The 27,105-nt window shown below is 45.5% G+C and overlaps 1 protein-coding gene across 1 annotated transcript in view; it reads left to right on the plus strand.

Annotated features, from left to right (window-relative positions):
• The window catches only part of LOC138656668 (EF-hand calcium-binding domain-containing protein 14-like), a 295,394-nt gene that overhangs the window by 91,465 nt on the left and 176,824 nt on the right, over window positions 1-27,105 (plus strand). Inside the window, exon 2 of the mRNA XM_069743764.1 lies at window positions 5,683-5,870. Within this exon, the coding sequence (XP_069599865.1) occupies window positions 5,683-5,870 (188 nt within the window). The remainder of the gene's footprint in view (window positions 1-5,682; window positions 5,871-27,105) is intronic.

Below are 27,105 nucleotides of genomic sequence, written 5' to 3' on the forward strand. Positions count from 1 at the left end.
GAGGGGACACAGAATCAAAACTACGGGATAAGGCATCCGCCTTCACATTTTTAGACCCTGGTCGAAATGTAATGGTAAAATGAAACCGAGAAAAAAAAGTGCCCACCGAGCCTGTCTGGGGGTTAATCTCTTAGCGGACTCGATATAGGCCAAATTTTTATGATCAGTGATGACCATAACGGGAAAAACAGCCCCCTCCAGAAAATGCCTCCATTCTTCGAAGGCCAATTTAATTGCTAACAATTCTCTGTTGCCGACATCATAATTTCTCTCGGCCGAAGAGAATTTTTTTGAGAAAAAGGCACAGGGTTTAAGGTTAGTAAGGGTGGACGGACCCTGAGACAACACTGCCCCCACCCCCACCTCCGAGGCGTCAACCTCCACGATAAAAGGTTTCGATGGATCGGGTTGTATCAACACGGGTGCTGAAGTGAAACATTTCTTCAGTGTCAGAAAGGAATTTTTTGCGGCCATGGACCAATTTTTTACATCCGCCCCTTTGAGTGTGAGGTCCGTCAAGGGTTTCACTACCTGCGAAAACCCTTTAATGAATTTCCTATAATAATTAGCGAAGCCCAGAAATCGTTGCAACCCCTTCAGGTCCTGAGGTTGCACCCAATCAGAAATGGCCTGAACCTTCCCAGGATCCATGCGGAATCCCTCCCCAGATACAATTAACCCCAGAAAAGACATTTCTTGCAAAAAGAACGAGCACTTCTCCAGCTTAGCATATAAATGGTTCTCCCTGAGTCTTACAAGAACCGAGTGAAGATGGTGTAAGTGTGACTGACTGTCCTCTGAGTATATCAAGATGTCATCCAGGTAAATGACAACATAACGCCCAATCAGGTCAGAAAACACAACATTAATAAAACTCTGGAAAACAGCAGGAGCGTTGGTGAGACCGAAGGGCATGACCAAATTTTCAAACAAGCCCTCGGTCATCAGAAATGCTGTTTTCCATTCATCCCCCTCTCGGATCCTTATCAGATTATAAGCCTCTCGTAAGTCAAGCTTGGAAAACCACTTGGCCCCAGTGAGTTGATTACATAAATCAGGAATCATAGGAAGAGGATACGTGTTTTTAACAGTAATCTTATTTAGTTCTCGAAAGTCGAGGCACGGTCGCAAACCACCATCTTTTTTCTTGACAAAGAAAAACCCCGCAGCAACGGGTGAGACAGAGGGCCGAATATGCCCCTTGCGGAGACTCTCTGTGATGTACTCTTTCATAGATTGGCGCTCAGGCCCAGACAAATTGTACAGACGAGCCTTGGGTAATTTGGCTCCCGGGATCAAATCAATTGCACAATCACCGGGTCGATGTGGTGGAAGCGCCTCAGCCTCACTTTCGGAAAACACGTCTTCGAAGTCCTTCAGGTACTCCAGAATACCCTCCAGACCGACAGACGACACAGATACAGACTTAATAGGGTTAACAAGAGGTTCCAGGTTTCAACACGGACCATTACCCTTACATCTCCATTGAGTGATTTCCCCTGACACCCAATCAATGACAGGATTGTGGCGTTGCAGCCAAGGCATACCCAGTACCAGTCCTGCAGGTAGATTATTCATTACAAAGCAACTTAATTTTTCCACATGAGTGGAACCCACCTTCAGAGCAAAAACATCAGTCCCGAAACAAATTCCATCCCGGGTAAGAGGGGATGAATCAACAGCCACAACTTTAACAGGGTTTTTCAGCCTGACTGTCCCTATCTTATGACGAGTCACAACTTGGGCATCAATCAAATTAATAGAAGAGCCACAGTCAACAAAGGCGGTGGTCACCACAGGACCGCCAGCAAGTTCCAATTCCACTTGAAGCAATATTTTGGCAAGTGAAAAAACATGTACCTGGGAGTCTGGACAACCTCCTCGATTGTTGCCCAGACTCAGTCGTTTCTCAGACGGTTTCACAGAAGAAGGGCAGAGTGGACAGTTGCTTTTCCAATGTCCAGAGGCTCCACAGTAAAAGCACAATTGATTGTCTCTCCGGCGCCTCCTTTCTTTCTCCATAACCGAAACTGACCCAATCTCCATGGGTTCAGATACAGGAGCAGCGTCACGCAATTTGGAAAACAAGGAAGTCTCTTGCTGCATCACTCCTCGAGCATGGAGTCTCCGGTCCATTCGAACTGCCTGTGTCATGGCATCCTCCAGGGTATTAGGAGGAGGATGAAGTGCCAGAGCGTCCTTCAGATGGTCAGACAGACTCATGCGGAACAACCCCCTCAGGGCTGCATCATTCCAAGAAATTTCAGCTGCCCAGCGCCTAAACTCTGAGCAGAACCATTCAGCAGAGTGCTTCCCTTGTGTCAAACTCATCACCATTTCCTCCGCCAGATGTACTCTATCTGGTTCATCATAAATGAGCCCCAGGGACTCAAAAAACAGGTTCACAGACATGCGTTCAGGAGCAGAGGGAGAGAGGGAGAAGGCCCATGCTTGAGGGGACCCCCTTAATAAAGACATAACTACCCCCACCCTCTGTCTTTCATTTCCCGAGGCCCGGGGACGCAACTCAAAAAACAACCTGCATCCCTCCCTAAAGACCCTGAATAACTTTTTATCCCCAGAAAAAGAATCAGGTAACTTTACAGGTGGTTCGGGGTCCACCAGGGATACATCAGTGGTGCCCCCCTCCCGGGACCGCAAGGAAACAGACATCTGTAAAGCACCTGCCACATCTCTCTGCACCTGCTGGTGCGAGTGGACCAGGGCTTGCTGTTCCACAGACAGCTTCTGCAACAACTGGGAGAGCTCATTAATCTGCCCCGTGAGAACCTGTACAGGATCCATGGCATACCAAGAACCCCCCACCAGGGAAAAAGACTGTAAGGTCAGCTATAATGTCACGGTGCCTGGATATCTATGCTGCAGGGGAAGCTGTACACAGCAGTTGAGCAAAATGCCAAGTTACTAACCTGAACCCACAGGACCTTTGACATGAAACAGAGTGTACAGGTAACGAACAGGACCTAGACCATGTGACAGAGTGGGAGGAGGAAAAGGGGGCGGAGCCAGATGCCAGGGAAACAGAGAAGGGACAAGCACTAAAGAATTATCAAACAAGCAGAAGTCGTAGCCAGGAGATAACGAGGTACCAAAACAGAGACAGAGGATCGTCAGAAGCAAAGCCAGAGTTCAGTAGCCAGGAACACAAACAGGGTAAAGCACAGAAAGCAAGACAACGCTATGCAAACCAGGCACACAATCCAGGAGTCACGCATACAGACAGAAACAGAATCTATAGCTGACAGAGAAACCAGGCTAGGAGCGAGTATAAATACCCCTCCCAATATAGAAAAGAGGCTAGCAAAAATTAACCCTGACAGGACATTAACCATGTCCTGACCATGACAGTAGGGCGCAGAGGACGCAGCAAGTTGCATTTTTTTTGCGTCCAAAATTCGGCAAAAAAGGACGCATGCGTCGCAAAACGCTGCATTTTAGCATGCGTTTTGTTGCATTTTTGTTTGCGTTGTGCGTTGCGTCTCTGACGCAACATCGCACAATGCAAATGTGAACGTAGCCTAATCCAAACCCTAACTTTAGGCCCAACCCTAACTGTAACCCTAACCCTAGCCCTAACCCTCAGCCTAACCCTAGCCCTATCCCTAGCCCTAACCCTAACCCTAGCCCTAACACTAACAATAACCCTAACCCTTACCCTAACCCTAGCCCTAACCCTAACCCTAGCACTAACCCTAGCCCTAACCCTAACCCTAGCCCTAGCCCTAACCCTAAGGGGAAAATGGAAATAAATACATTTTTTTAATTTTTTAATTTTTCACAAACTAAGGGGGTGATGAAGTGGGGGTTGATTTACTTTTATAGCAGGTTTTTTTGTGGATTTTTATGACTGTCAGCCGTCGCACACTAAAAGATGCTTTTTATTGCAAAAATAGTTTTTTGCGTTAACACATTTTGAGAGCTATAATTTTTCCATATTTTGGTCCACAGAGTCATGTGAGGTCCTGTTTTTTGCAGGACAAGTTGACATTTTTATTGGCAACATTTTCGGGCACGTGACATTTTTTGATCGCTTTTATTCCGATTGCTGTGAGGCAGAATGACCAAAAACCAGCTATTCATGAATTTCTTTTGGGGGGGCGATTATACCGTTCCGCATTTGGTAAAATGGATAAAGTAGTTTTATTCTTCAGGTCAGTATGATTACAGCGATACCTCATTAATATCATTTTTTAATGCTTTGTTGCTTTTATACGATAAAAACTATTTTACAGAAAAAATAATTATTTTTGCATCGCGTTATTCTGAGGACTATAACTTTTTTATTTTTTTGCTGATGATGCTGTATGGTGGCTCGTTTTTTGTGGGACAAGATGATGTTTTCAGTGGTACCCTAGTTATTTATATCCGTCTTTTTGATTGTGTGTTATTCCAGTTTTTGTTTGGCGGTATGATAATAAAGCTTTGTTTTTTACCTGTTTTTTTTTTTTTTTACGGTGTTTACTGAAGGGGTTAACTAGTGCTACAATTTTATAGGTCGAGTCGTTACGGACACGGCGATACTAAATATGTGTACTTTTATTGTTTTTTTTTATTATTTAGATAAAGGAATTTATTTATTGGAACACTTTTTTTTATTATTATTATTTATTTCTGATCTGACACTTTGCTGTGCACTGTGTCAGATCAGCGATCTGACGTGCACTCCTGGAGGCTTCCCGGTGCCTGCTCTGAGCAGGCGCTGCGAAGCCACCTCCCTGTGGGACCCGAATGCAGCCCCTCGGCCATTTTGGATCAGGGCCTGCTACAGGCAGGAGGAGGTAAGGACCCTCGGAGCAACGCGATCACATTTCGTTGCTCCGGCGGTCTCAGGGAAGCCCACAGGGAGCCCCCTTCCTGTGTGATGCTTCCCTATACCGCTGGAACACTGCGATCATGTTTGATTGCAGTGTCCTGGGGGTTAATGTGCCGGGGCGGTCCGTGACCGCTCATGGCACATAGTGCCGGATGTCAACTGCGATATTCACGGGGGGAGCGCGGCTGATTGCGCTGGATGTACTATTCCATCCTTGGGAAGTAGGGCCCACCCCACATGGACGGAATAGTATGTTCAATGGCAGAAAGGGGTTAAATATTTGAACTTGTCACGCAAATAATCAAAGCCTTATACGAGCAGTTATGTTGACAAAAAAATAAAAATGTCTAAATCTTGGATGAAGGGGATAGAAAAAAAGGTGCAAAAATGAAAACTGGATATGGCAGGAACACAATTGTGGGTAACAGTGTTTGTCTACTATAACTCGTATAAATATAAGATAAAGGTGAGTTTACTTTGCATTGTACATGGGACTGCATCTAGTGTCTCGAAATTCCATTGGTTTTATGATGATCCCTTTCATCGGTATTGAGATTAGGCTGAGTTAATAAGAATTTGTGACCTCAAATAAAATGAAAATCAATTTGTTATTTCAAGCATTAATATAGGAATGCATAACATCAATCAATATAGGAATGAAAGACTGCGAGCAATATTATACAATAATCAGTCACAAATGGAAAAAACATTGTACAACTTTTACTCATTATTATTTTATAAAAGATCCTTAGAATTGTAGCACTTAAATCCGGCCTATTTGTATCCTTGTGGCTTTGTATTGAAATAAGAGGATTACATTTAATGGCATGCTTCTTCTAATGTTTTAGGAAATCTAACTTAAGAAGATTGACTGCAAATATGACATGGTCACATCCACAATGGCTTTGTCACACTATTTTTATAGTGTTTCTGGTCTTGTCACAAGTGGTGCTGTGCATCTTTGTTGTGACTGAACACATGGATGCGAAAAAATGTAATAAAGAATATACTACAGTGCAAAACAATGGAAAAAATGGTGAGTAATCTCACTTGTGTTACTCACAATTACTTAATGGACCATATCAGCGAATAGCTAGAATTCAATAGACCCCATTAGCAAACTTCTGAGTAGCTGTTTAGCCCTATTGAATAAAAACTAAACTGCATTAAAAAGCAACATATCTGTGTGTTACCCCCACAGACCCAGTCTCCATACTGTCTGATATAGGTCTATCCCAATAGGTATCCGAAAGAGGCAGCAGAAATTCAACTTGTTATTAGTACTATATGTTATATTTGAATGTGAATAGTGATATTGTCTGGTGCTTTTTTCATTCAAAATGTATGTTGTTTGTGTGTATATGTACATATGTATATATGAAAATTGCCTCATCAGAGAGGAAGAGGACTTGAGCTCTATAGCAATGCCTGTTGGAAGCAGCAATCCTACAAGTCACTATTGACCCTTTAACGAGCCTTGAAATGTGACTTAGGACAAAAGCCAAATACATATACATATGCATACATACCTACAAAAGATTACAGCAGCACAATGCAAGCACTAGGATGAATGCAAACATTGAATATATCACATTTTAACTGCTCCACTGCTAAATAGAATATATTTATAAAAACGTAGGTACTTAGCTCATAAATGGGACAATTAATGAGAGTCCATCAGCCACAGCAAGGCTTTACTTTCTTTGATGGGACCCTAACCTAATATTTCAATATAACAACCTATTATTGCTAGATTGCTAAGATCTGCGGTTTAGCTGCGGGTGAAATGCTGCAGATCGGGAGGGGGGAAGTGTGTGGGCGGAGACTGTGCATGTGTGTGCTGGCGGTGTCTGTGCAGGGCTCTCAGGGGTCTGTGTGTGGCTTTCGGGGGTCTGTGCGGGCTGCTGGGGGTCTGTGCGGGGCTCTCAGGGGTCTGTGTGGGCTGCTGGTGGTCTTTGCAGGGCTCTCGGGGGTCTGTGGGGGCTGCTGGGGGTCTGTGCTGGCTGCAGGGGGGTCTGTGCAGGGCTGTCAGGGGTCTGTGTGGGCAGCAGGGGGTCTGTGCGGGCTGCCAGGGGTCTGTGCGGAGCTGCCGGGGGTCTGTGTAGGGCTCTCGGGGGTCTGTGTGGGCTGCCGGGGGTCTCTGCGAGGCTCTCGAGAGGTCTGTGCAGGGCTCTCAGGGGTCAGTGTGGGCTGCCGGGGGTCTGTACCGGGCTCTCAGGGGTCTGTGCGGGCTGCCAGGGGGTCTGTGCGGGCTGCCGGGGGTCTCTGCGGGGCTCTCGGGGGTCTGTGCAGGTGTGTGTGCGTGCAGGCATCATCCGATGGGACTACAAGTCCCATCAGGCTATGCCTGCTGCAGTGACAGTGATTGACACATTAGCCAATGATGGGACAGTAGTAGTCCCATCATCCGGGTAATGTGTTGCATGTAAAAAAAAAAAACATAAACATATAACATACAACAGAACATACAACATATAACAGAACATATAACATACAACACACAACATATAACAGAACATACAACATACAACATATAAATGGACATGCAACATACAACATAACATACAACATATAACATACATCATACAACAGAACATACAACATACATCATACAACATATAACATACAACATATAACATACAAAATGCAACATATAACAGTACATACAACATGCAACATATAACATACAACATACAACATACAACATATAACTGTACATGCAACATATAACAGTTCATACAACATACAACATATAACATACAATACATACATACAGTACATTCATACATTACATACAATACATACATACAGAAATACAGTACATACAACATACTTACCATCACCTTGTTACCTTGATCCCCGAAGCCAGTATCACCTGTAAAAAAATATTAAAATAATAAACAAACATTATACTCCCTGTGTCCACAGATATCCAATTAAAATGAGTGTCCCGCGACGATCTCCCGTGGAGAGCATCAGCATCAGCTGATGCGACCGCTCTCCAGGGGCTCCAGGAATATAATGATGGAAGATATCCTTCCACACTGTATTCCTCCGCCACTGTAAAAATTAGTCCCTAGTCTCACTTGTGGCAATGCTGTGTGAGACATTTCCCAACCAGCATTGCCATAAAGTGAGACTCTGAACTAAGGTGACCTCAGTGATGCACTGCAGGAGCCATTGTCTCCTGTCAGTGTGTCACTGAAGGCCCTATAGAACTGTGACATCACCCGATGTCAAATTTCTATAGGGGAGATCGTCGTGGGACACTCGTTATTAATTGGACTGCGCCGGACAGGGAGTTGTTGTGAATTCTGTTATCGAACTCCCTCCTGTGGTCATGAATGGTACTTCGGTGAGTTCTGTCCATGGACTCCCTCTGGTGGCTGTGAGTGGAGCTGCTGCTTCTGAGGTTCCTTCCACAGGTGACGTAGTTTATTCTTTGGCTGGCTGCTCTATTTAACTCCACTCAGATCGTTACTCCATGCCAGCTGTCAATGTTCTTGTACTGGTTCAGTTCGCTCTTGGATCACTCGGGTGACCTGTCTACTCCAGCAGAAGCTAAGTCCCTGCTAGTTTATTATTTTTTTCATTGTTTTCTTGTCCAGCTTGCGATCATGATTTTGCCTTGCTAGCTGGAAGCTCTGGGATGCAGAGTGGCACCTCCGCACCGTGAGTCGGTGCGGAGGTCTTTTTGCACACTCTGCGTGGTCTTTTTGTAGTTTTTTGTGCTGACCGCAAAGATACCTTTCCTATCCTCAGTCTGTTTAGTTAGTCTGGCCTCCCTTTGCTGAAACTTGTTTCATTCCTGTGTTTGTGACTTTCATCTTAACTCACAGTCAATATATGTGGGGGGCTGCCTTTTCCTTTGGGGAACATCTCTGAGGCAAGGTAGGCTTTATTTTCTATCTCTAGGGCTAGTTAGCTCTTAGGCTGTGAAGAGGTGTCTAGGCCGAGTTAGGTACGCTCCACGGCTATTTCTAGTGTGTGTGATAGGATTAGGGGTTGCGGTCAGCAGAGCTCCCACTTCCCAGAGCTTGTTCTGTGTTAGTTTAACAATCAGGTCGTTCCGGGTGCTCCTAACCACCAGGTCCATAACAGTACAGCTGGCCCAAAGTATTAATGCATCTCAATAGAGGGATAAGAGAAGTTCTGAGACCTTTTTTTTTTCTCTGCAGTGTGTTTTGTCTTTCTTTTCCCCTTAACCTCTGGGTGGTTCAGGACACAGTTGTAGATATGGACATTCAAGGTCTGTCCTCTTGTGTGGATCATCTCACTGCAAGGGTACAAAACATTCAAGATTTTGTGGTTCAGAATCCGATGTTAGAGCCTAGAATTCCAATTCCTGATTTGTTTTCTGGGGATAGATCTAAGTTCCTGAATTTCAAAAATAATTGTAAACTGTTTCTTGCTTTGAAACCCCGCTCCTCTGGTGACCCCGTTCAACAAGTAAAAATCATTATTTCTTTGTTGCGTGGTGACCCTCAAGACTGGGCATTTTCCCTTGCACCAGGAGATCCTGCATTGCGTGATGTAGATGCGTTTTTTCTGGCGCTTGGATTGCTTTATGATGAACCAAATTCAGTGGATCAGGCAGAGAAAATCTTGCTGGCTTTGTGTCAGGGTCAGGATGAAGCGGAGGTATGTTGTCAGAAGTTTAGAAAGTGGTCTGTGCTTACTCAGTGGAATGAGTGTGCCCTGGCGGCAATTTTCAGAAAGGGTCTTTCTGAAACCCTTAAGGATGTCATGGTGGGATTTCCCACGCCTGCTGGTCTGAATGAGTCTATGTCCTTGGCCATTCAGATCGATCGGCGCTTGCGGGAGCGCAAAGCTGTGCACCATTTGGCGGTATTCTCTGAGCATAGGCCTGAGCCTATGCAATGTGATAGGACTTTGACCAGAGCTGAACGACAAGAACACAGACGTCAGAATGGGCTGTGTTTTTACTGTGGTGATTCCACTCATGCTATCTCCGAGTGTCCTAAGCGCACTAAGCGGTTCGCTAGGTCTGCCACCATTGGTACGGTACAGTCTAAATTTCTTTTGTCCGTTACTCTGATTTGCTCTTTGTCGTCCTATTCTCTTATGGCATTTGTGGATTCAGGCGCTGCCCTGAATTTGATGGACTTGGAGTTTGGCAGGCGCTGTGGTTTTTTCTTGGAGCCCTTGCAGTATCCTATTCCATTGAGAGGAATTTATGCTACGCCTTTGGCCAAGAATAAGCCTCAGTACTGGACTCAATTGACCATGTGCATGGCTCCTGCACATCAGGAGGATATTCGCTTTTTGGTGTTGCATAATCTGCATGATGTGGTCGTTTTGGGGTTGCCATGGCTACAGGTCCATAATCCAGTATTGGATTGGAAATCTATGTCTGTGTCCAGCTGGGGTTGTCAAGGGATACATGGTGTTGTTCCATTGCTGTCAATTTCGCCTTCCACTCCTTCTGAAGTCCCTGAATTTTTGTCGGATTACCGGGATGTATTTGATGAGCCCAAATCCAGTGCCCTACCTCCTCATAGGGATTGCGATTGTGCTATTAATTTGATTCCTGGTAGTAAGTTTCCTAAGGGCCGACTGTTCAATTTATCTGTGCCAGAGCACGCCGCTATGCGGAGTTATATAAAGGAATCCTTGGAGAAAGGTCATATTCGCCCGTCATCATCACCATTGGGAGCAGGGTTCTTTTTTGTGGCCAAGAAGGATGGTTCTTTGAGACCTTGTATTGATTACCGCCTTCTTAATAAGATCACAGTCAAATTTCAGTACCCTTTGCCGCTGCTGTCTGATTTGTTTGCTCGGATTAAGGGGGCTAGTTGGTTCACCAAGATAGATCTTTGAGGGGCGTATAATCTTGTGCGTATTAAACAGGGCGATGAATGGAAAACAGCATTTAATACACCCGAGGGCCATTTTGAGTACCTGGTTATGCCTTTCGGGCTTTCTAATGCTCCATCTGTATTTCAGTCCTTTATGCATGACATCTTCCGAGAGTACCTGGATAGATTGATGATTGTATATTTGGATGATATTTTGGTCTTTTCAGATGATTGGGAGTCTCATGTAAAGCAGGTCAGAATGGAGTTCCAGGTCTTTCGTGCGAATTCCTTGTTTGTGAAGGGGTCAAAGTGTCTCTTTGGAGTTCAGAAGGTTCCATTTTTGGGTTTCATTTTTTCCCCTTCTGTTATCGAGATGGACCCTGTTAAAGTTAAGGCCATTTATGATTGGACTCAGCCGACATCTGTGAAGAGCCTGCAGAAGTTCCTGGGCTTTGCTAATTTTTACCGTCGCTTCATCGCTAATTTTTCTAGTGTTGCTAAACCGTTGACTGATTTGACCAAGAAAGGTGCTGATGTGGTCAATTGGTCCTCTGCGGCTGTAGAGGCTTTTCAGGAGTTGAAGCATCGTTTTTCTTCTGCCCCTGTGTTGCGCCAGCCAGATGTTTTGCTCCTGTTTCAGGTCGAGGTTGATGCTTCTGAGATTGGAGCAGGGGCTGTTTTGTCACAAAGAAGTTCTGATGGCTCGGTGATGAAACCATGTGCCTTCTTTTCTAGAAAGTTCTCGCCTGCTGAGCGCAATTATGATGTTGGCAATCGAGAGTTGTTGGCCATGAAGTGGGCATTCGAGGAGTGGCGACATTGGCTTGAAGGAGCCAAGCATCGCGTGGTGGTTTTGACGGATCACAAGAATTTGACTTATCTCGAGTCTGCCAAACGATTGAATCCTAGACAGGCTCGATGGTCGCTGTTTTTCTCCCATTTTGATTTTGTGGTTTCGTACCTTCCGGGCTCTAAGAATGTGAAGGCTGATGCCCTGTCAAGGAGTTTTGTGCCTGACTCTCCGGGTGTTCCTGAGTCGGCGGGTATCCTCAAAGAGGGGGTAATTTTGTCTGCCATCGCCCCTGATTTGCGGCGGGTGCGGCAGAAGTTTCAGGCTGATAGACCTGACCGTTGTCCAGCGGAGAAACTGTTTGTCCCTGATAGATGGACTAGTAGAGTTATCTCTGAGGTTCATTGTTCGGTGTTGGCTGGTCATCCTGGAATCTTTGGTACCAGAGATTTGGTGGCTAGATCCTTTTGGTGGCCTTCTTTGTCACGGGATGTGCGTTCTTTTGTGCAGCCCTGTGGGACTTGTGCTCGGGCTAAGCCCTGCTGTTCTCATGCCAGTGGGTTGCTTTTGCCCTTGCCGGTCCCGAAGAGGCCCTGGACGCATATTTCCATGGATTTTATTTCAGATCTCCCTGTCTCTCAAAGGATGTCGGTCATTTGGGTGGTTTGTGATCGCTTCTCTAAGATGGTCCATTTGGTACCCTTGTCTAAATTGCCTTCCTCCTCTGATTTGGTGCCATTGTTTTTCCAGCATGTGGTTCGTTTGCATGGCATTCCGGAGAACATCGTCTCGGACAGAGGTTCCCAGTTTGTTTCGAGGTTTTGGCGGTCCTTTTGTGCTAAGATGGGCATTGATTTGTCTTTTTCTTCAGCTTTCCATCCTCAGACAAATGGCCAAACCGAACGAACTAATCAGACTTTGGAAACATATCTGAGATGCTTTGTTTCTGCTGATCAGGATGAATGGGTGTCCTTCTTGCCTTTGGCTGAGTTCGCCCTTAATAATCGGGCCAGCTCGGCTACTTTGGTTTCGCCGTTTTTCTGTAATTCTGGTTTTCATCCTCTTTTCTCTTCAGGGCAGGTTGAGCCTTCGGACTGTCCTGGTGTGGATACTGTGGTGGACAGGTTGCAGCAGATTTGGACTCATGTGGTGGACAATTTGACATTGTCCCAGGAGAAGGCTCAACGTTTCGCTAACCGCCGGCGCTGTGTTTGTCCCCGACTTCGTGTTGGGGGGATTTGGTTTGGTTGTCGTCTCGTTATGTTCCTATGAAGGTTTCCTCTCCTAAGTTTAAGCCTCGTTTCATTGGTCCGTATAAGATTTCTGAAGTTCTCAATCCTGTGTCATTTCGTTTGGCCCTTCCAGCTTTTGCCATCCATAATGTGTTCCATAGGTCGTTGTTGCGGAGATACGTGGCGCCTATGGTTCCCTCCGTTGATCCTCCTGCCCCGGTGTTGGTCGAAGGGGAGTGGGAGTATGTGGTGGAAAAGATTTTGGATTCTCGTATTTCGAGACGAAAACTCCAGTACCTGGTCAAGTGGAAGGGTTATGGCCAGGAAGATAATTCCTGGGTTTTTGCCTCTGATGTTCATGCTGCCGATCTAGTTCGTGCCTTTCATTTGGCTCGTCCTAATCAGCCTGGGGGCTCTGGTGAGGGTTCGGTGACCCCTCCTCAAGGGGGGGTACTGTTGTGAATTCTGTTATCGAACTCCCTCCTGTGGTCATGAATGGTACTTCGGCGAGTTCTGTCCATGGACTCCCTCTGGTGGCTGTGAGTGGAGCTGCTGCTTCTGAGGTTCCTTCCACAGGTGACGTAGTTTATTCTTTGGCTGGCTGCTCTATTTAACTCCACTCAGATCGTTACTCCATGCCAGCTGTCAATGTTCTTGTACTGGTTCAGTTCGCTCTTGGATCTTTACTCTACTCCAGCAGAAGCTAAGTCCCTGCTAGTTTATTATTTGTTCATTGTTTTCTTGTCCAGCTTGCGATCATGATTTTGCCTTGCTAGCTGGAAGCTCTGGGATGCAGAGTGGCACCTCCGCACCGTGAGTCGGTGCGGAGGTCTTTTTGCACACTCTGCATGGTCTTTTTGTAGTTTTTTGTGCTGACCGCAAAGATACCTTTCCTATCCTCAGTCTGTTTAGTTAGTCTGGCCTCCCTTTGCTGAAACTTGTTTCATTCCTGTGTTTGTGACTTTCATCTTAACTCACAGTCAATATATGTGGGGGGCTGCCTTGTCCTTTGGGGAATATCTCTGAGGCAAGGTAGGCTTTATTTTCTATCTCTAGGGCTAGTTAGCTCTTAGGCTGTGAAGAGGTGTCTAGGCCGAGTTAGGTACGCTCCACGGCTATTTCTAGTGTGTGTGATAGGATTAGGGGTTGCGGTCAGCAGAGCTCCCACTTCCCAGAGCTTGTTCTGTGTTAGTTTAACCATCAGGTCGTTCCGGGTGCTCCTAACCACCAGGTCCATAACAGGGAGTATACGGTTTATTATTTGACATTTTTTGCAGGCAATCGAGTATGGTAAGTATGGTTAAATTAAGAATATTAAAATACTTTTTTCGGCTGTGTCTTTATTTTTTTTTAACTCTTTCACTACTCTAGGATTAATAATGAATAGGCGTCTTATTGATGCCTCTCCATTATTAACCTGGCTTAATGTCACCTTACAATAGCAAGGTGACATTAACCCCATATTACCCCATATCCCACCGCTACTCGGGAGTGGGAAGAGAGGGGCTAAGTGCCAGAATTGGCGCATCTTACAGATGCGCCATTTCTGGGGTGGCTGCTTGCTGGTATTTGTAGCAGGGGGGGGCAGTATCCAATGGCCCCTCTCTAGGCTGTGAATATCAGCCCGCAGCTGTCTGCGTAACCTTATATAGATGTATCTATCCATATATCTGGCTGCTTTCACACATCAGGTTTTTGCCGTCAGGCACAATCCGGCAAGTTTTGAAAAAAACTTATCTGTTTTTTTTCCGCCTCATCCGTTTTTTTTTTTTCATAGAGTTGTATTAGCGCCAGATTGCACCCGATGGCCACATGTTTCATCTGCTTTTTGCCAGATCCATCAGAAAACCTGTTTCCGGCGGACAGAGAAAACGTACAGAAGAATGCACAGCGATGGATCCGGTGAAAAATGTATAAAACTGAGATGTGAAATGATGAATCTGGCCTCTGAATCCCATTTTTCATGCATTGATATCATGCACATTTTCCGTTCTCTCTCTAAAGAAAACAAAACAGATCAGTTGCATCAGTTTTTCACTATTTGCAACGGATCCGTTTTTTAAAAAAATCGCTGGATCCTGCCTTAGTCACATGCTGTCCATTTCCTTGTGATCCTCCTTGAGATGGTTCTACTCCTTTATTAAAGTCCAGCTGTGTTAAATTAAACTGACATGACTTGATTTGTAATGGTACACACCTGACACTTCTTGCCTAGGAGCTCAGAGACAGAATTGTGGCAAGGCACACATCTGGCCAAGGTTACAACAGAATTTATGCAGTACTCAAGGTTGTCACCATAATCTTAAATGGAAGAAGTTTGGGACCACTAGAAGTCTTCCTAGACCTGACCGTCCAGCCAAACTGAGCAATCGTGGGAGAAGAGCCTTGGTGACAGAAGTAAAGAAGAAACCCAAGATCACAGCTCCAGAGATGTAGTAGGGAGATGGGACAAAGTTCCACAAAGTCAACTGCAGCCCTCAACCAGTCAGGCCTTCATGGCAGAATGGTCCGACGGAAGCCTCTTCTCAGTGGAAGACATACGAAAGCCCACATAGAGTTTGCTAAAAAACACATGAAGTACTCCCAGACTATGACAAATAAGATTCTCTGGTCTGATGAGATGAAGATAGAGCATTTTGGTGATAATTTTAAGTGGTAGGTGTGGAGAAAACCAGGCACTGCTCATCACCTGCCCAATACAATACCACTAGTGAAACATGGTGGTGGCAGCATTATGGTATGGAGGTGTTTTTCAGCTTCAGGGACAGGATGACTGGTTGCAATTGAAGGAAACATGAATGCGGCCAAGTAAAGAGATATCCTGGATGAACACCTCTTCCAGAGTGCTCTGGACCTCAGACTTGGCCGAAGGCTCACCTTCCAACAAGACCCTAAGCACACAGCTAAAATAACAAAGGAGTGGCTTCAGAACAACTCTGTGACCATTTTTGACTGGTTCAGCCAGAGCCCTGACCTAAACCCAATTGAGCATCTCTGGAGAGACCTGAAAATGGCTGTCCACCAACGTTCACCATCCAACCTGACTGAACTGGAGAGGATCTGCAAGGAAGAATGGCAGAGGATCCCCAAATCCAGGTGTGAAAAACTTGTTGCATCATTCCCAAGAAGACTCATAGCTGTACTAGCTCAAAAGGGTGCTTCTACTCAATACTGAGCAAAGGGTCTGAATACTTATGACTAGGGTTGAGCGAAACGGGTCGAACATTTTCAAAAGTCGCCGACTTTTGGCTAAGTCGGGGTTTCATGAAACCCGATCCGACCCCTGTGCGGGGTCGGCCATGCGGTACGCGACTTTCGCGCCAAAGTCGCGTTTCAATGACGCGAAAAGCGCCATTTCTCAGCCAATGAAGGTAAACGCAGAGTGTGGGCAGCGTGATGACATAGGTCCTGGTCCCCACCATCTTAGAGAAGGGCATTGCAGTGATTGGCTTGCTGTCTGCGACGTCACAGGGGCTATAAAGAGGCGTTCCCGCCGACCGCCATCTTACTGCTGCTGATCTGAGCTTAGGGAGAGGTTGCTGCCGCTTTGTCAGAAGCAGGGATAGCGTTAGGCAGGGTCCATTAACCACAAAACCGCTTGTGCTGCAGCGATTTGCACTGTCCAACACCACCCTCGGTGTGCAGGGACAGTGGAATTTTTTTTTTTTTTTTTTTTCCCCTCAGCGCTGTAGCTCATTGGGCTGCCCTAGAAGGCTCCCTGATAGCTGCATTGCTGTGTGTACGCCGCTGTGCAAACCAACTGCTTTTTTCAAAGCACAAATCCTCTTGTTCCTTCCTTTCTGCACAGCTATCTTTTTTGTTTGTCCACACTTTTTATTTCATTTGTGCATCAGTCCACTCCTTATTGCTGCCTGCCATACCTGGCTGAGATTACTGCAGGCAGGGAGATAGTAGCTGCCTGCCATACCTGGCTGAGATTACTGCAGGCAGGGAGATAGTAATTGTAGGACATTCCCTGTTTTTTTTTTTTTTTTTTTTTTGGTGGGAGATTAAGATTGGCAATTTGGCATTTCTGCTAGAGTGCCATCCCTGTGTGTGCCATCTCTCTCACATAGTGGGCCATAGAAAGCCTTTTCATTTTTCTGTATTTTTTTTTGTGGGGTGTATAAATTCTCCCTGATAAAAATACAGTGGGAGATTAATATTGGCCTTTGGGCTTGTGTGCCAGTCCTGAGTGTGCCATCTCTCTCACAAATAGTGGGCCATAGAAAGCCTATTTTATTTTTTTTTGGGTTTTATAAATTCTCCCTGAAAAAAAGGGAGATTAATATTGGCCTCTGGGCTTCTGTGCCAGTCCTGAGCGTGCCATCTGTGCCAGTCCTGAGCGTCCCATCTCTCTCACAAATAGTGGGCCATAGAAAGCCTATTTAATTTTTTTTTTGGTTTTATAAATTTTCCCTGAAAAAAGGGAGATTAATATTGGCCTCTGGGCTTGTGTGCCAGTTGTGAGCGTGCCATCTGTGCCAGTCCTGAGCGTGCCATCTCTCTCACAAATAGTGGGCCATAGAAAGCCTATTTAATTTTTTTTTTGGTTTTATAAATTTTCCCTGAAAAAAGGGAGATTAATATTGGCCTCTGGGCTTGTGTGCCAGTTGTGAGCGTGCCATCTGTGCCAGTCCTGAGCGTGCCATCTCTCTCACAAATAGTGGGCCATAGAAAGCCTATTTAAATATTTTTTTGGTTTTATAAATTCTCCCAGAAAAAAAGGGAGATTAATATTGGCCTCTGGGCTTCTGTGCCAGTTGTGAGCGTGCCATCTGTGCCAGTCCTGAGCGTGCCATCTCTCTCACAAATAGTGGGCCATAGAAAGCCTATTTAAATATTTTTTTGGTTTTATAAATTCTCCCAGAAAAAAAGGGAGATTAATATTGGCCTCTGGGCTTCTGTGCCAGTCCTGAGCGTGCCATCTGTGCCAGTCCTGAGCGTCCCATCTCTCTCACAAATAGTGGGCCATAGAAAGCCTATTTTATTTTTTTTTTGGGTTTCAGAAATTCTCCCTGGAAAAAAAAAGGGAGATTAATATTGCCCTTTGGGCTTGTGTGCCAGTACTAAGCGTTCCATCTCTCTCTCTCTCTCAGTCAGTGGGCCATAGAACGCATATTTTTGGTTTTATTTGTTTTCTAAATTCTCCCTGAAAAAATCATTTTATTTTATTTGGTTTCTAAATTCTTCCTGATAAAATCATATTTTTTTTATTATTTTTATTTCTAAAGTCTCCCTGAAAAAAAAAAAAAAAAAAAACAACCAAAAAAACAGTGGGAGATTAATATTGGCCTTTCTGCTTGTGTGCCAGTCTTGACTCCTGGGTGTGCCATCTCTCTCTCTCTCTCTCTCTCTCTCTCTCTCTCTCTCTCTCTCTCCAATTGTGGTCCATAGAAAGCCTATATTTTTTTTCCTTGATTTGGGTTCTAAAATCTACCAGAGAAAATAACTACATCAATCATTGGTAGAAAAATATTGGCCTCTGGGTTTGTGTGCCACTCCTGACTCCTGTGTGCGTCATCTCTCAGTCAGTGGGCCATAGAACGCCTATTTTTGGTTTTATTTGTTTTCTAAATTCTCCCTGAAAAAATTATTTTATTTTATTTGGTTTCTAAATTCTTCCTGATAAAATCATATTTTTTTTATTATTTTTTTTTCTAAAGTCTCCCTGAAAAAAAAAAAAAAAAACAGTGGGAGATTAATATTGGCCTTTCTGCTTGTGTGCCAGTCTTGACTCCTGGGTGCGTCATCTCTCAGTCAGTGGGCCATAGAACGCCTATTTTTGGTTTTATTTGTTTTCTAAATTCTCCCTGAAAAAATCATTTTATTTTATTTGGTTTCTAAATTCTTCCTGATAAAATCATATTTTTTTTATTATTTTTTTTTCTAAAGTCTCCCTGAAAAAAAAAAAAAAAAAACAACCAAAAAAAACAGTGGGAGATTAATATTGGCCTTTCTGCTTGTGTGCCAGTCTTGACTCCTGGGTGCGTCATCTCTCAGTCAGTGGGCCATAGAACGCCTATTTTTGGTTTTATTTGTTTTCTAAATTCTCCCTGAAAAAATCATTTTATTTTATTTGGTTTCTAAATTCTTCCTGATAAAATCATATTTTTTTTATTATTTTTTTTTCTAAAGTCTCCCTGAAAAAAAAAAAAAAAAAAACAACCAAAAAAAACAGTGGGAGATTAATATTGGCCTTTCTGCTTGTGTGCCAGTCTTGACTCCTGGGTGCGTCATCTCTCAGTCAGTGGGCCATAGAACGCCTATTTTTGGTTTTATTTGTTTTATAAATTCTCCCTGAAAAAATCATTTTATTTTATTTGGTTTCTAAATTCTTCCTGATAAAATCATATTTTTTTTATTATTTTTTTTTCTAAAGTCTCCCTGAAAAAAAAAAAAAAAAAACAACCAAAAAAAACAGTGGGAGATTAATATTGGCCTTTCTGCTTGTGTGCCAGTCTTGACTCCTGGGTGCGTCATCTCTCAGTCAGTGGGCCATAGAACGCCTATTTTTGGTTTTATTTGTTTTCTAAATTCTCCCTGAAAAAATCATTTTATTTTATTTGGTTTCTAAATTCTTCCTGATAAAATCATATTTTTTTTATTATTTTTTTTTCTAAAGTCTCCCTGAAAAAAAAAAAAAAAAAAACAACCAAAAAAAACAGTGGGAGATTAATATTGGCCTTTCTGCTTGTGTGCCAGTCTTGACTCCTGGGTGCGTCATCTCTCAGTCAGTGGGCCATAGAACGCCTATTTTTGGTTTTATTTGTTTTCTAAATTCTCCCTGAAAAAATCATTTTATTTTATTTGGTTTCTAAATTCTTCCTGATAAAATCATATTTTTTTTATTATTTTTTTTTCTAAAGTCTCCCTGAAAAAAAAAAAAAAAAAAACAACCAAAAAAAACAGTGGGAGATTAATATTGGCCTTTCTGCTTGTGTGCCAGTCTTGACTCCTGGGTGTGCCATCTCTCTCTCTCTCTCTCTCCAATTGTGGTCCATAGAAAGCCTACATTTTTTTTCCTTGATTTGGGTTCCAAAATCTACCAGAGAAAATAACTCCATCAATCATTGGTAGAAAAATATTGGCCTCTGGGCTTGTGTGCCACTCCTGATTCCTGTGTGCGTCATCTCTCACTCAGTGGCCCATAGAAAGCATATAGTTTGTTACATTTGTTTTCTAAATTCTCCCTGCAAAAATCTATTTTTTTTTTTTTGGGGGGTTTCTAAAGTGTTCCTGAAAAAAATAAAAATAAAAAAAAAATAATAGTGTGACATTAATATTAACATTTGTGCTTCAGTGACAGTCCTGCGTGTGGGGCATCTCTCTAATTTGCAGCCACCAAAAAAAGAGTGTGTAACATTGGGCCTGATTTTCGCTGTGGTCTCACCAACCTGTAAAGGGGTAGCTAAATCATACAGAAGTTATAGCTCACCGTGTAAGTTGTGTGACTGCAACAAATAACGTTAGTTTGGTTACGTTTTTAAAACAATGAGGAAGTCTAGTGGAAGAGGTCGTGGCCGGGGGCGTTCATTGTCAGCTGGTAATGAGGGTAGTGGTAGTGGTGGAGCATCAGGTGGTCGTGGGGGAAAAAATATTGCACCTAAGTCTGGAGCTGTGGAGCCAGGTTCGTCGTCCGGCTACACAAGGCCTCGAACGCTCCCTTTTCTGGGATTAGGAAAACCGCTTTTAAAGCCGGAGCAGCAAGAGCAAGTTTTGGCTTATCTTGCTGACTCAGCCTCTAGCTCTTTTGCCTCATCTCGTGAAACTGGTAAAAGTAAAAGCAGCGCGTCGTTAGTGGATGTTCACGGTCAGGGACAAGTCACTTCCTTGTCCTCTTCAGCAAAAACAACAACAGAGAAGAATGCAGCAGGCGACACAACGGGTTACTCCATGGAGCTCTTTACACATACCGTCCCTGGCTTAGAAAGTGAAGCAGTTAACAGTCCATGCCCATTACAAATTGAATCTGACATGGAGTGCACTGACGCACAGCCACAGCCAGACTACTATGCTGGTCCTTTGACTCAGACCACAACATTGCCCTCGCAGGGTGCTGATCAAGAATCAGACCCTGATGAGACTATGTTGCCCCATCACGAACGCTATACCACCGAACGACACGGTGACACAGACGAAGTTGCGCAGGAGGTACAAGAAGAGTTATTAGATGACCCAGTTCTTGACCCCGATTGGCAGCCATTGGGGGAACAGGGTGCAGGCGGCAGCAGTTCTGAAGCAGAGGAGGAGGAGGGGCCGCAGCAGGCATCAACATCGCCACAGGTTCCATCTGCCGGGCCCGTATCTTGCCCAAAACGCGTGGCAAAGCCAAAACCTGGTGGAGGACAGCGTGGCCATCCGGTTAAAGCTCAGTCTGCAATGCCTGAAAAGGTATCCGATGCTAGAAAGAGTGCAGTCTGGCATTTTTTTAAACAACATCCAATTGATCAGCGCAAAGTCATCTGTCAAAAATGTTCTACTTCCTTAAGCAGAGGTCAGAATCTGAAAAGTCTCAATACTAGTTGCATGCATAGACATTTAACCACCATGCATTTGAAAGCTTGGACTAACTACCAAACGTCCCTTAAGGTTGTTGCACCCTCGGCCAATGAAGCTAGTCATCAACGCAACATCCCTTCCGGCAGTGTAGGACCACCATTTAGCGCACCACCTGCTGTATCTGTGCAGGTATCTTTGCCAGGCCAAAGCAGTCAGGGTCAGGGAATCACCAGTTTCGTAGTAGGAAACACTGCATCTAGGGCACCGGCGGCAACAATACCATCTCCCACCGTCTCTCAGTCTGCCATGTCCACCGGCACCCCCGCTAGTTCCACGATCTCCAGCTCTCCAGTCCAGCTCACCCTACATGAGACTATGGTTAGAAAAAGGAAATACTTAGCCTCGCATCCGCGTACACAGGGTTTGAACGCCCACATAGCTAGACTAATCTCGTTAGAGATGATGCCCTACCGGTTAGTTGAAAGCGAAGCTTTCAAAGACCTGATGGACTACGCTGTACCACGCTACGAGCTACCCAGTCGACACTTTTTTTCCAGAAAAGCCATCCCAGCCCTCCACCAGCATGTTAAAGAGCGCATCGTCCATGCACTCAGGCAATCTGTGAGCACAAAGGTGCACCTGACAACAGATGCATGGACCAGTAGGCATGGCCAGGGACGTTACGTGTCCATCACGGCACACTGGGTAAATGTGGTGGATTCAGGGTCCACAGGGGACAGCAAGTTTGGGACAGTTCTGCCTAGCCCACGGTCTAGTAAACAGTTGTCTGTAGCCGTTCGCACCCCCTCCTCCTCCTCCTCCTCCTCGTCCTCCTGCAGAAGCAAGAGCTCGTCCACAGACCGCAGTCGCACAAACACTCCATCCGCACCTGCCACTGTTGCACACCAGGTCTCCCATTATGGGGCAGCTACTGGCATACGTCAGCAGGCTGTATTGGCTATGAAGTGTTTGGGCGACAATAGACACACCGCGGAAGTTCTGTCCGAGTTCTTGCAGCAAGAAACGCAGTCGTGGCTGGGCACTGTAGATCTTGAGGCAGGCAAGGTAGTGAGTGATAACGGAAGGAATTTCATGGCTGCCATCTCCCTTTCCCAACTGAAACACATTCCTTGCCTGGCTCACACCTTAAACCTGGTGGTGCAGTGCTTCCTGAAAAGTTATCCGGGGTTATCCGACCTGCTCCTCAAAGTGCGTGGACTTTGCGCACATATCCGCCGTTCGCCTGTACACTCCAGCCGTATGCAGACCTATCAGCGTTCTTTGAACCTTCCCCAGCATCGCCTAATCATAGACGTTGCAACAAGGTGGAACTCAACACTGCACATGCTTCAGAGACTGTGCGAACAGAGGCGGGCTGTTATGTTTTTGTGGGAGGATACACATACACGGGCAGGCAGTAGGATGGCAGACATGGAGTTGTCAGGTGTGCAGTGGTCGAAGATTCAAGACATGTGTCAAGTCCTTCAGTGTTTTGAGGAATGCACACGGCTGGTTAGTGCAGACAACGCCATAATAAGCATGAGCATCCCCCTAATGCGTCTGCTGATGCAAAGTTTGACGCACATAAAGGATCAGGCGTCTGCACCAGAGGAAGAGGAAAGCCTTGATGACAGTCAGCGATTGTCTGGTCAGGGCAGTGTACATGACGAGGTACCGGGCGAAGAGGAGGTGGAGGATGAGGAGGATGATGGGGATGAGTATATTTTTAATGAGGAAGCTTTCCCGGGGGCACGGGAAATTGGTGGCGTGGCAAGGCCGGGTTCTGGTTTTTTGAGGGACACAAGTGACGTAGATTTGCCTGCAACTGCCCCTCAACCAAGCACAACCGCAGATTTGACAACGGGAACTTTGGCCCACATGGCGGATTATGCCTTGCGTATCCTCAAAAGGGACACACGCATTACAAAAATGATGAACGATGACGATTACTGGTTGGCCTGCCTCCTTGATCCTCGCTATAAAGGCAAATTGCAAAATATTATGCCACATGAGAACTTGGAACTAATATTAGCAACAAAACAATCAACTCTTGTTGACCGTTTGCTTCTGGCATTCCCTGCACACAGCGCCCGTGATCGTTCTCACACGAGCTCCAGGGGCCAGCAGACCAGAGGTGTTAGAGGGGCAGAAATCAGAAGTGGCGTTGGACAGAGGGGTTTTCTGACCAGGTTGTGGAGTGATTTTTCTATGACCGCAGACAGGACAGGTACTGCAGCATCAATTCAAAGTGACAGGAGACAACATTTGTCCAGTATGGTTACAAACTATTTTTCATCCCTTATCGACGTTCTCCCTCAACCGTCATTCCCATTTGATTACTGGGCATCCAAATTAGACACCTGGCCAGAATTGGCAGAATATGCATTGCAGGAGCTTGCTTGCCCGGCAGCTAGTGTCCTATCAGAAAGAGTATTCAGTGCTGCAGGTTCAATACTAACAGAAAAAAGGACTCGTCTGGCTACCCAAAATGTAGATGATCTAACCTTCATTAAAATGAACCACAACTGGATTTCAAAATCTTTTGCCCCACCCTGCCCGGCTGACACCTAGCTTTCCTATGAAAAGGTCTTGCCTGTGGACTATTCTGAATGACTTTTCCAATCTCGTAATTTTCTTCACCTGATTGTCCAGCATACGACATGTTTCCACCTCACGAAATGGCCAAACTCCCCACACGGGGCCGTGCTATCGCCACTTTGCGCTTGGACCCTTGAGAGTGCTGTTTGTCTGAAGAGGTGGGTGTGGCCGCTTTTGGTCGACGGCACTGCCACTGGGTCCCTCATAGTACAATAAAGTGTCTCTGGCGGTGGTGGTGCGCACCCAACGTCAGACACACCGTTGTAATATGAGGGGCCCTGTGCCTGTACCGCCGGCCACAAGACAGTTCCCCCCCCCAGCTCAAACAGTGCTGTACCACTAGCAAAATTATCTCTCACAGCTTCACCAATGTGTAGTCTAGCCGCTGACATCCTTCAATGCCTGGCACTGACAATACCATTGTTTTGACATTTTTGTTATGTTAGGCCTTCGAAGCCTGTCTGCGGTCCCTTCTTTCTACAACTACTACACTGACCAGGCCACTGCTGGCCGTGTTACCCTGGAACCAATTTAAAATTGCCTACAGCCAGCCCAATTTTTTTATTTTAGGCCTTCGATGCCTGTCTGCGGTCCATTCTTTCAACTACTACTACACTGACCAGGTCACTGCTGCCCGTGTACCCCTGGAACCAATTTAAAATTGCCTACAGCCATGTGTTATTATTTTAGGCCTTCGATGCCTGTCTGCGGTCACTCCTTCCACTAGGCCTCCACTGACCACACCACTGCTGTCCGTGTACCCCTGGAACCAATTTAAAATTGCCTACAGCCATGTGTTATTATTTTAGGCCTTCGATGCCTGTCTGCGGTCACTCCTTCCACTAGACTTCCACTGACCAGACCACTGCTGCCCGTGTACCCCTGGAACCAATTTAAAAGTGCCTACAGCCAGCCCAATTTTTTTATTTTAGGCCTTCGATGCCTGTCTGCGGTCCATTCTTTCAACTACTACTACACTGACCAGGTCACTGCTGCCCGTGTACCCCTGGAACCAATTTAAAATTGCCTACAGCCAGCCCAATTTTTTTATTTTAGGCCTTCGATGCCTGTCTGCGGTCCATTCTTTCAACTACTACTACACTGACCAGGTCACTGCTGCCCGTGTACCCCTGGAACCAATTTAAAATTGCCTACAGCCAGCCCAATTTTTTTATTTTAGGCCTTCGATGCCTGTCTGCGGTCCATTCTTTCAACTACTACTACACTGACCAGGTCACTGCTGCCCGTGTACCCCTGGAACCAATTTAAAATTGCCTACAGCCATGTGTTATTATTTTAGGCCTTCGATGCCTGTCTGCGGTCACTCCTTCCACTAGGCCTCCACTGACCACACCACTGCTGTCCGTGTACCCCTGGAACCAATTTAAAATTGCCTACAGCCATGTGTTATTATTTTAGGCCTTCGATGCCTGTCTGCGGTCACTCCTTCCACTAGACTTCCACTGACCAGACCACTGCTGCCCGTGTACCCCTGGAACCAATTTAAAAGTGCCTACAGCCAGCCCAAGTTTGTTATGTTAGGCCTTCGATGCCTGTCTGCGGTCCATTCTTTCAACTACTACTACACTGACCAGGTCACTGCTGCCCGTGTACCCCTGGAACCAATTTAAAATTGCCTACAGCCAGCCCAATTTTTTTATTTTAGGCCTTCGATGCCTGTCTGCGGTCCATTCTTTCAACTACTACTACACTGACCAGGTCACTGCTGCCCGTGTACCCCTGGAACCAATTTAAAATTGCCTACAGCCATGTGTTATTATTTTAGGCCTTCGATGCCTGTCTGCGGTCACTCCTTCCACTAGGCCTCCACTGACCACACCACTGCTGCCCGTGTACCCCTGGAACCAATTTAAAATTGCCTACAGCCAGCCCAATTTTTTTATTTTAGGCCTTCGATGCCTGTCTGCGGTCCATTCTTTCAACTACTACTACACTGACCAGGTCACTGCTGCCCGTGTACCCCTGGAACCAATTTAAAATTGCCTACAGCCATGTGTTATTATTTTAGGCCTTCGATGCCTGTCTGCGGTCACTCCTTCCACTAGGCCTCCACTGACCACACCACTGCTGCCCGTGTACCCCTGGAACCAATTTAAAATTGCCTACAGCCAGCCCAATTTTTTTATTTTAGGCCTTCGATGCCTGTCTGCGGTCCATTCTTTCAACTACTACTACACTGACCAGGTCACTGCTGCCCGTGTACCCCTGGAACCAATTTAAAATTGCCTACAGCCAGCCCAATTTTTTTATTTTAGGCCTTCGATGCCTGTCTGCGGTCCATTCTTTCAACTACTACTACACTGACCAGGTCACTGCTGCCCGTGTACCCCTGGAACCAATTTAAAATTGCCTACAGCCATGTGTTATTATTTTAGGCCTTCGATGCCTGTCTGCGGTCACTCCTTCCACTAGGCCTCCACTGACCACACCACTGCTGTCCGTGTACCCCTGGAACCAATTTAAAATTGCCTACAGCCATGTGTTATTATTTTAGGCCTTCGATGCCTGTCTGCGGTCACTCCTTCCACTAGGCCTCCACTGACCACACCACTGCTGTCCGTGTACCCCTGGAACCAATTTAAAATTGCCTACAGCCATGTGTTATTATTTTAGGCCTTCGATGCCTGTCTGCGGTCACTCCTTCCACTAGACTTCCACTGACCAGACCACTGCTGCCCGTGTACCCCTGGAACCAATTTAAAAGTGCCTACAGCCAGCCCAAGTTTGTTATGTTAGGCCTTCGATGCCTGTCTGCGGTCACTCCTTCCACTAGGCCTCCACTGACCACACCACTGCTGCCCGTGTACCCCTGGAACCAATTTAAAATTGCCTACAGCCAGCCCAATTTTTTTATTTTAGGCCTTCGATGCCTGTCTGCGGTCCATTCTTTCAACTACTACTACACTGACCAGGTCACTGCTGCCCGTGTACCCCTGGAACCAATTTAAAATTGCCTACAGCCAGCCCAATTTTTTTATTTTAGGCCTTCGATGCCTGTCTGCGGTCCATTCTTTCAACTACTACTACACTGACCAGGTCACTGCTGCCCGTGTACCCCTGGAACCAATTTAAAATTGCCTACAGCCATGTGTTATTATTTTAGGCCTTCGATGCCTGTCTGCGGTCACTCCTTCCACTAGGCCTCCACTGACCACACCACTGCTGTCCGTGTACCCCTGGAACCAATTTAAAATTGCCTACAGCCATGTGTTATTATTTTAGGCCTTCGATGCCTGTCTGCGGTCACTCCTTCCACTAGGCCTCCACTGACCACACCACTGCTGTCCGTGTACCCCTGGAACCAATTTA

This window comes from Ranitomeya imitator, chromosome 1 (genome assembly GCF_032444005.1).
Source record: "Ranitomeya imitator isolate aRanImi1 chromosome 1, aRanImi1.pri, whole genome shotgun sequence".
Lineage (NCBI taxonomy): Eukaryota > Metazoa > Chordata > Amphibia > Anura > Dendrobatidae > Ranitomeya > Ranitomeya imitator.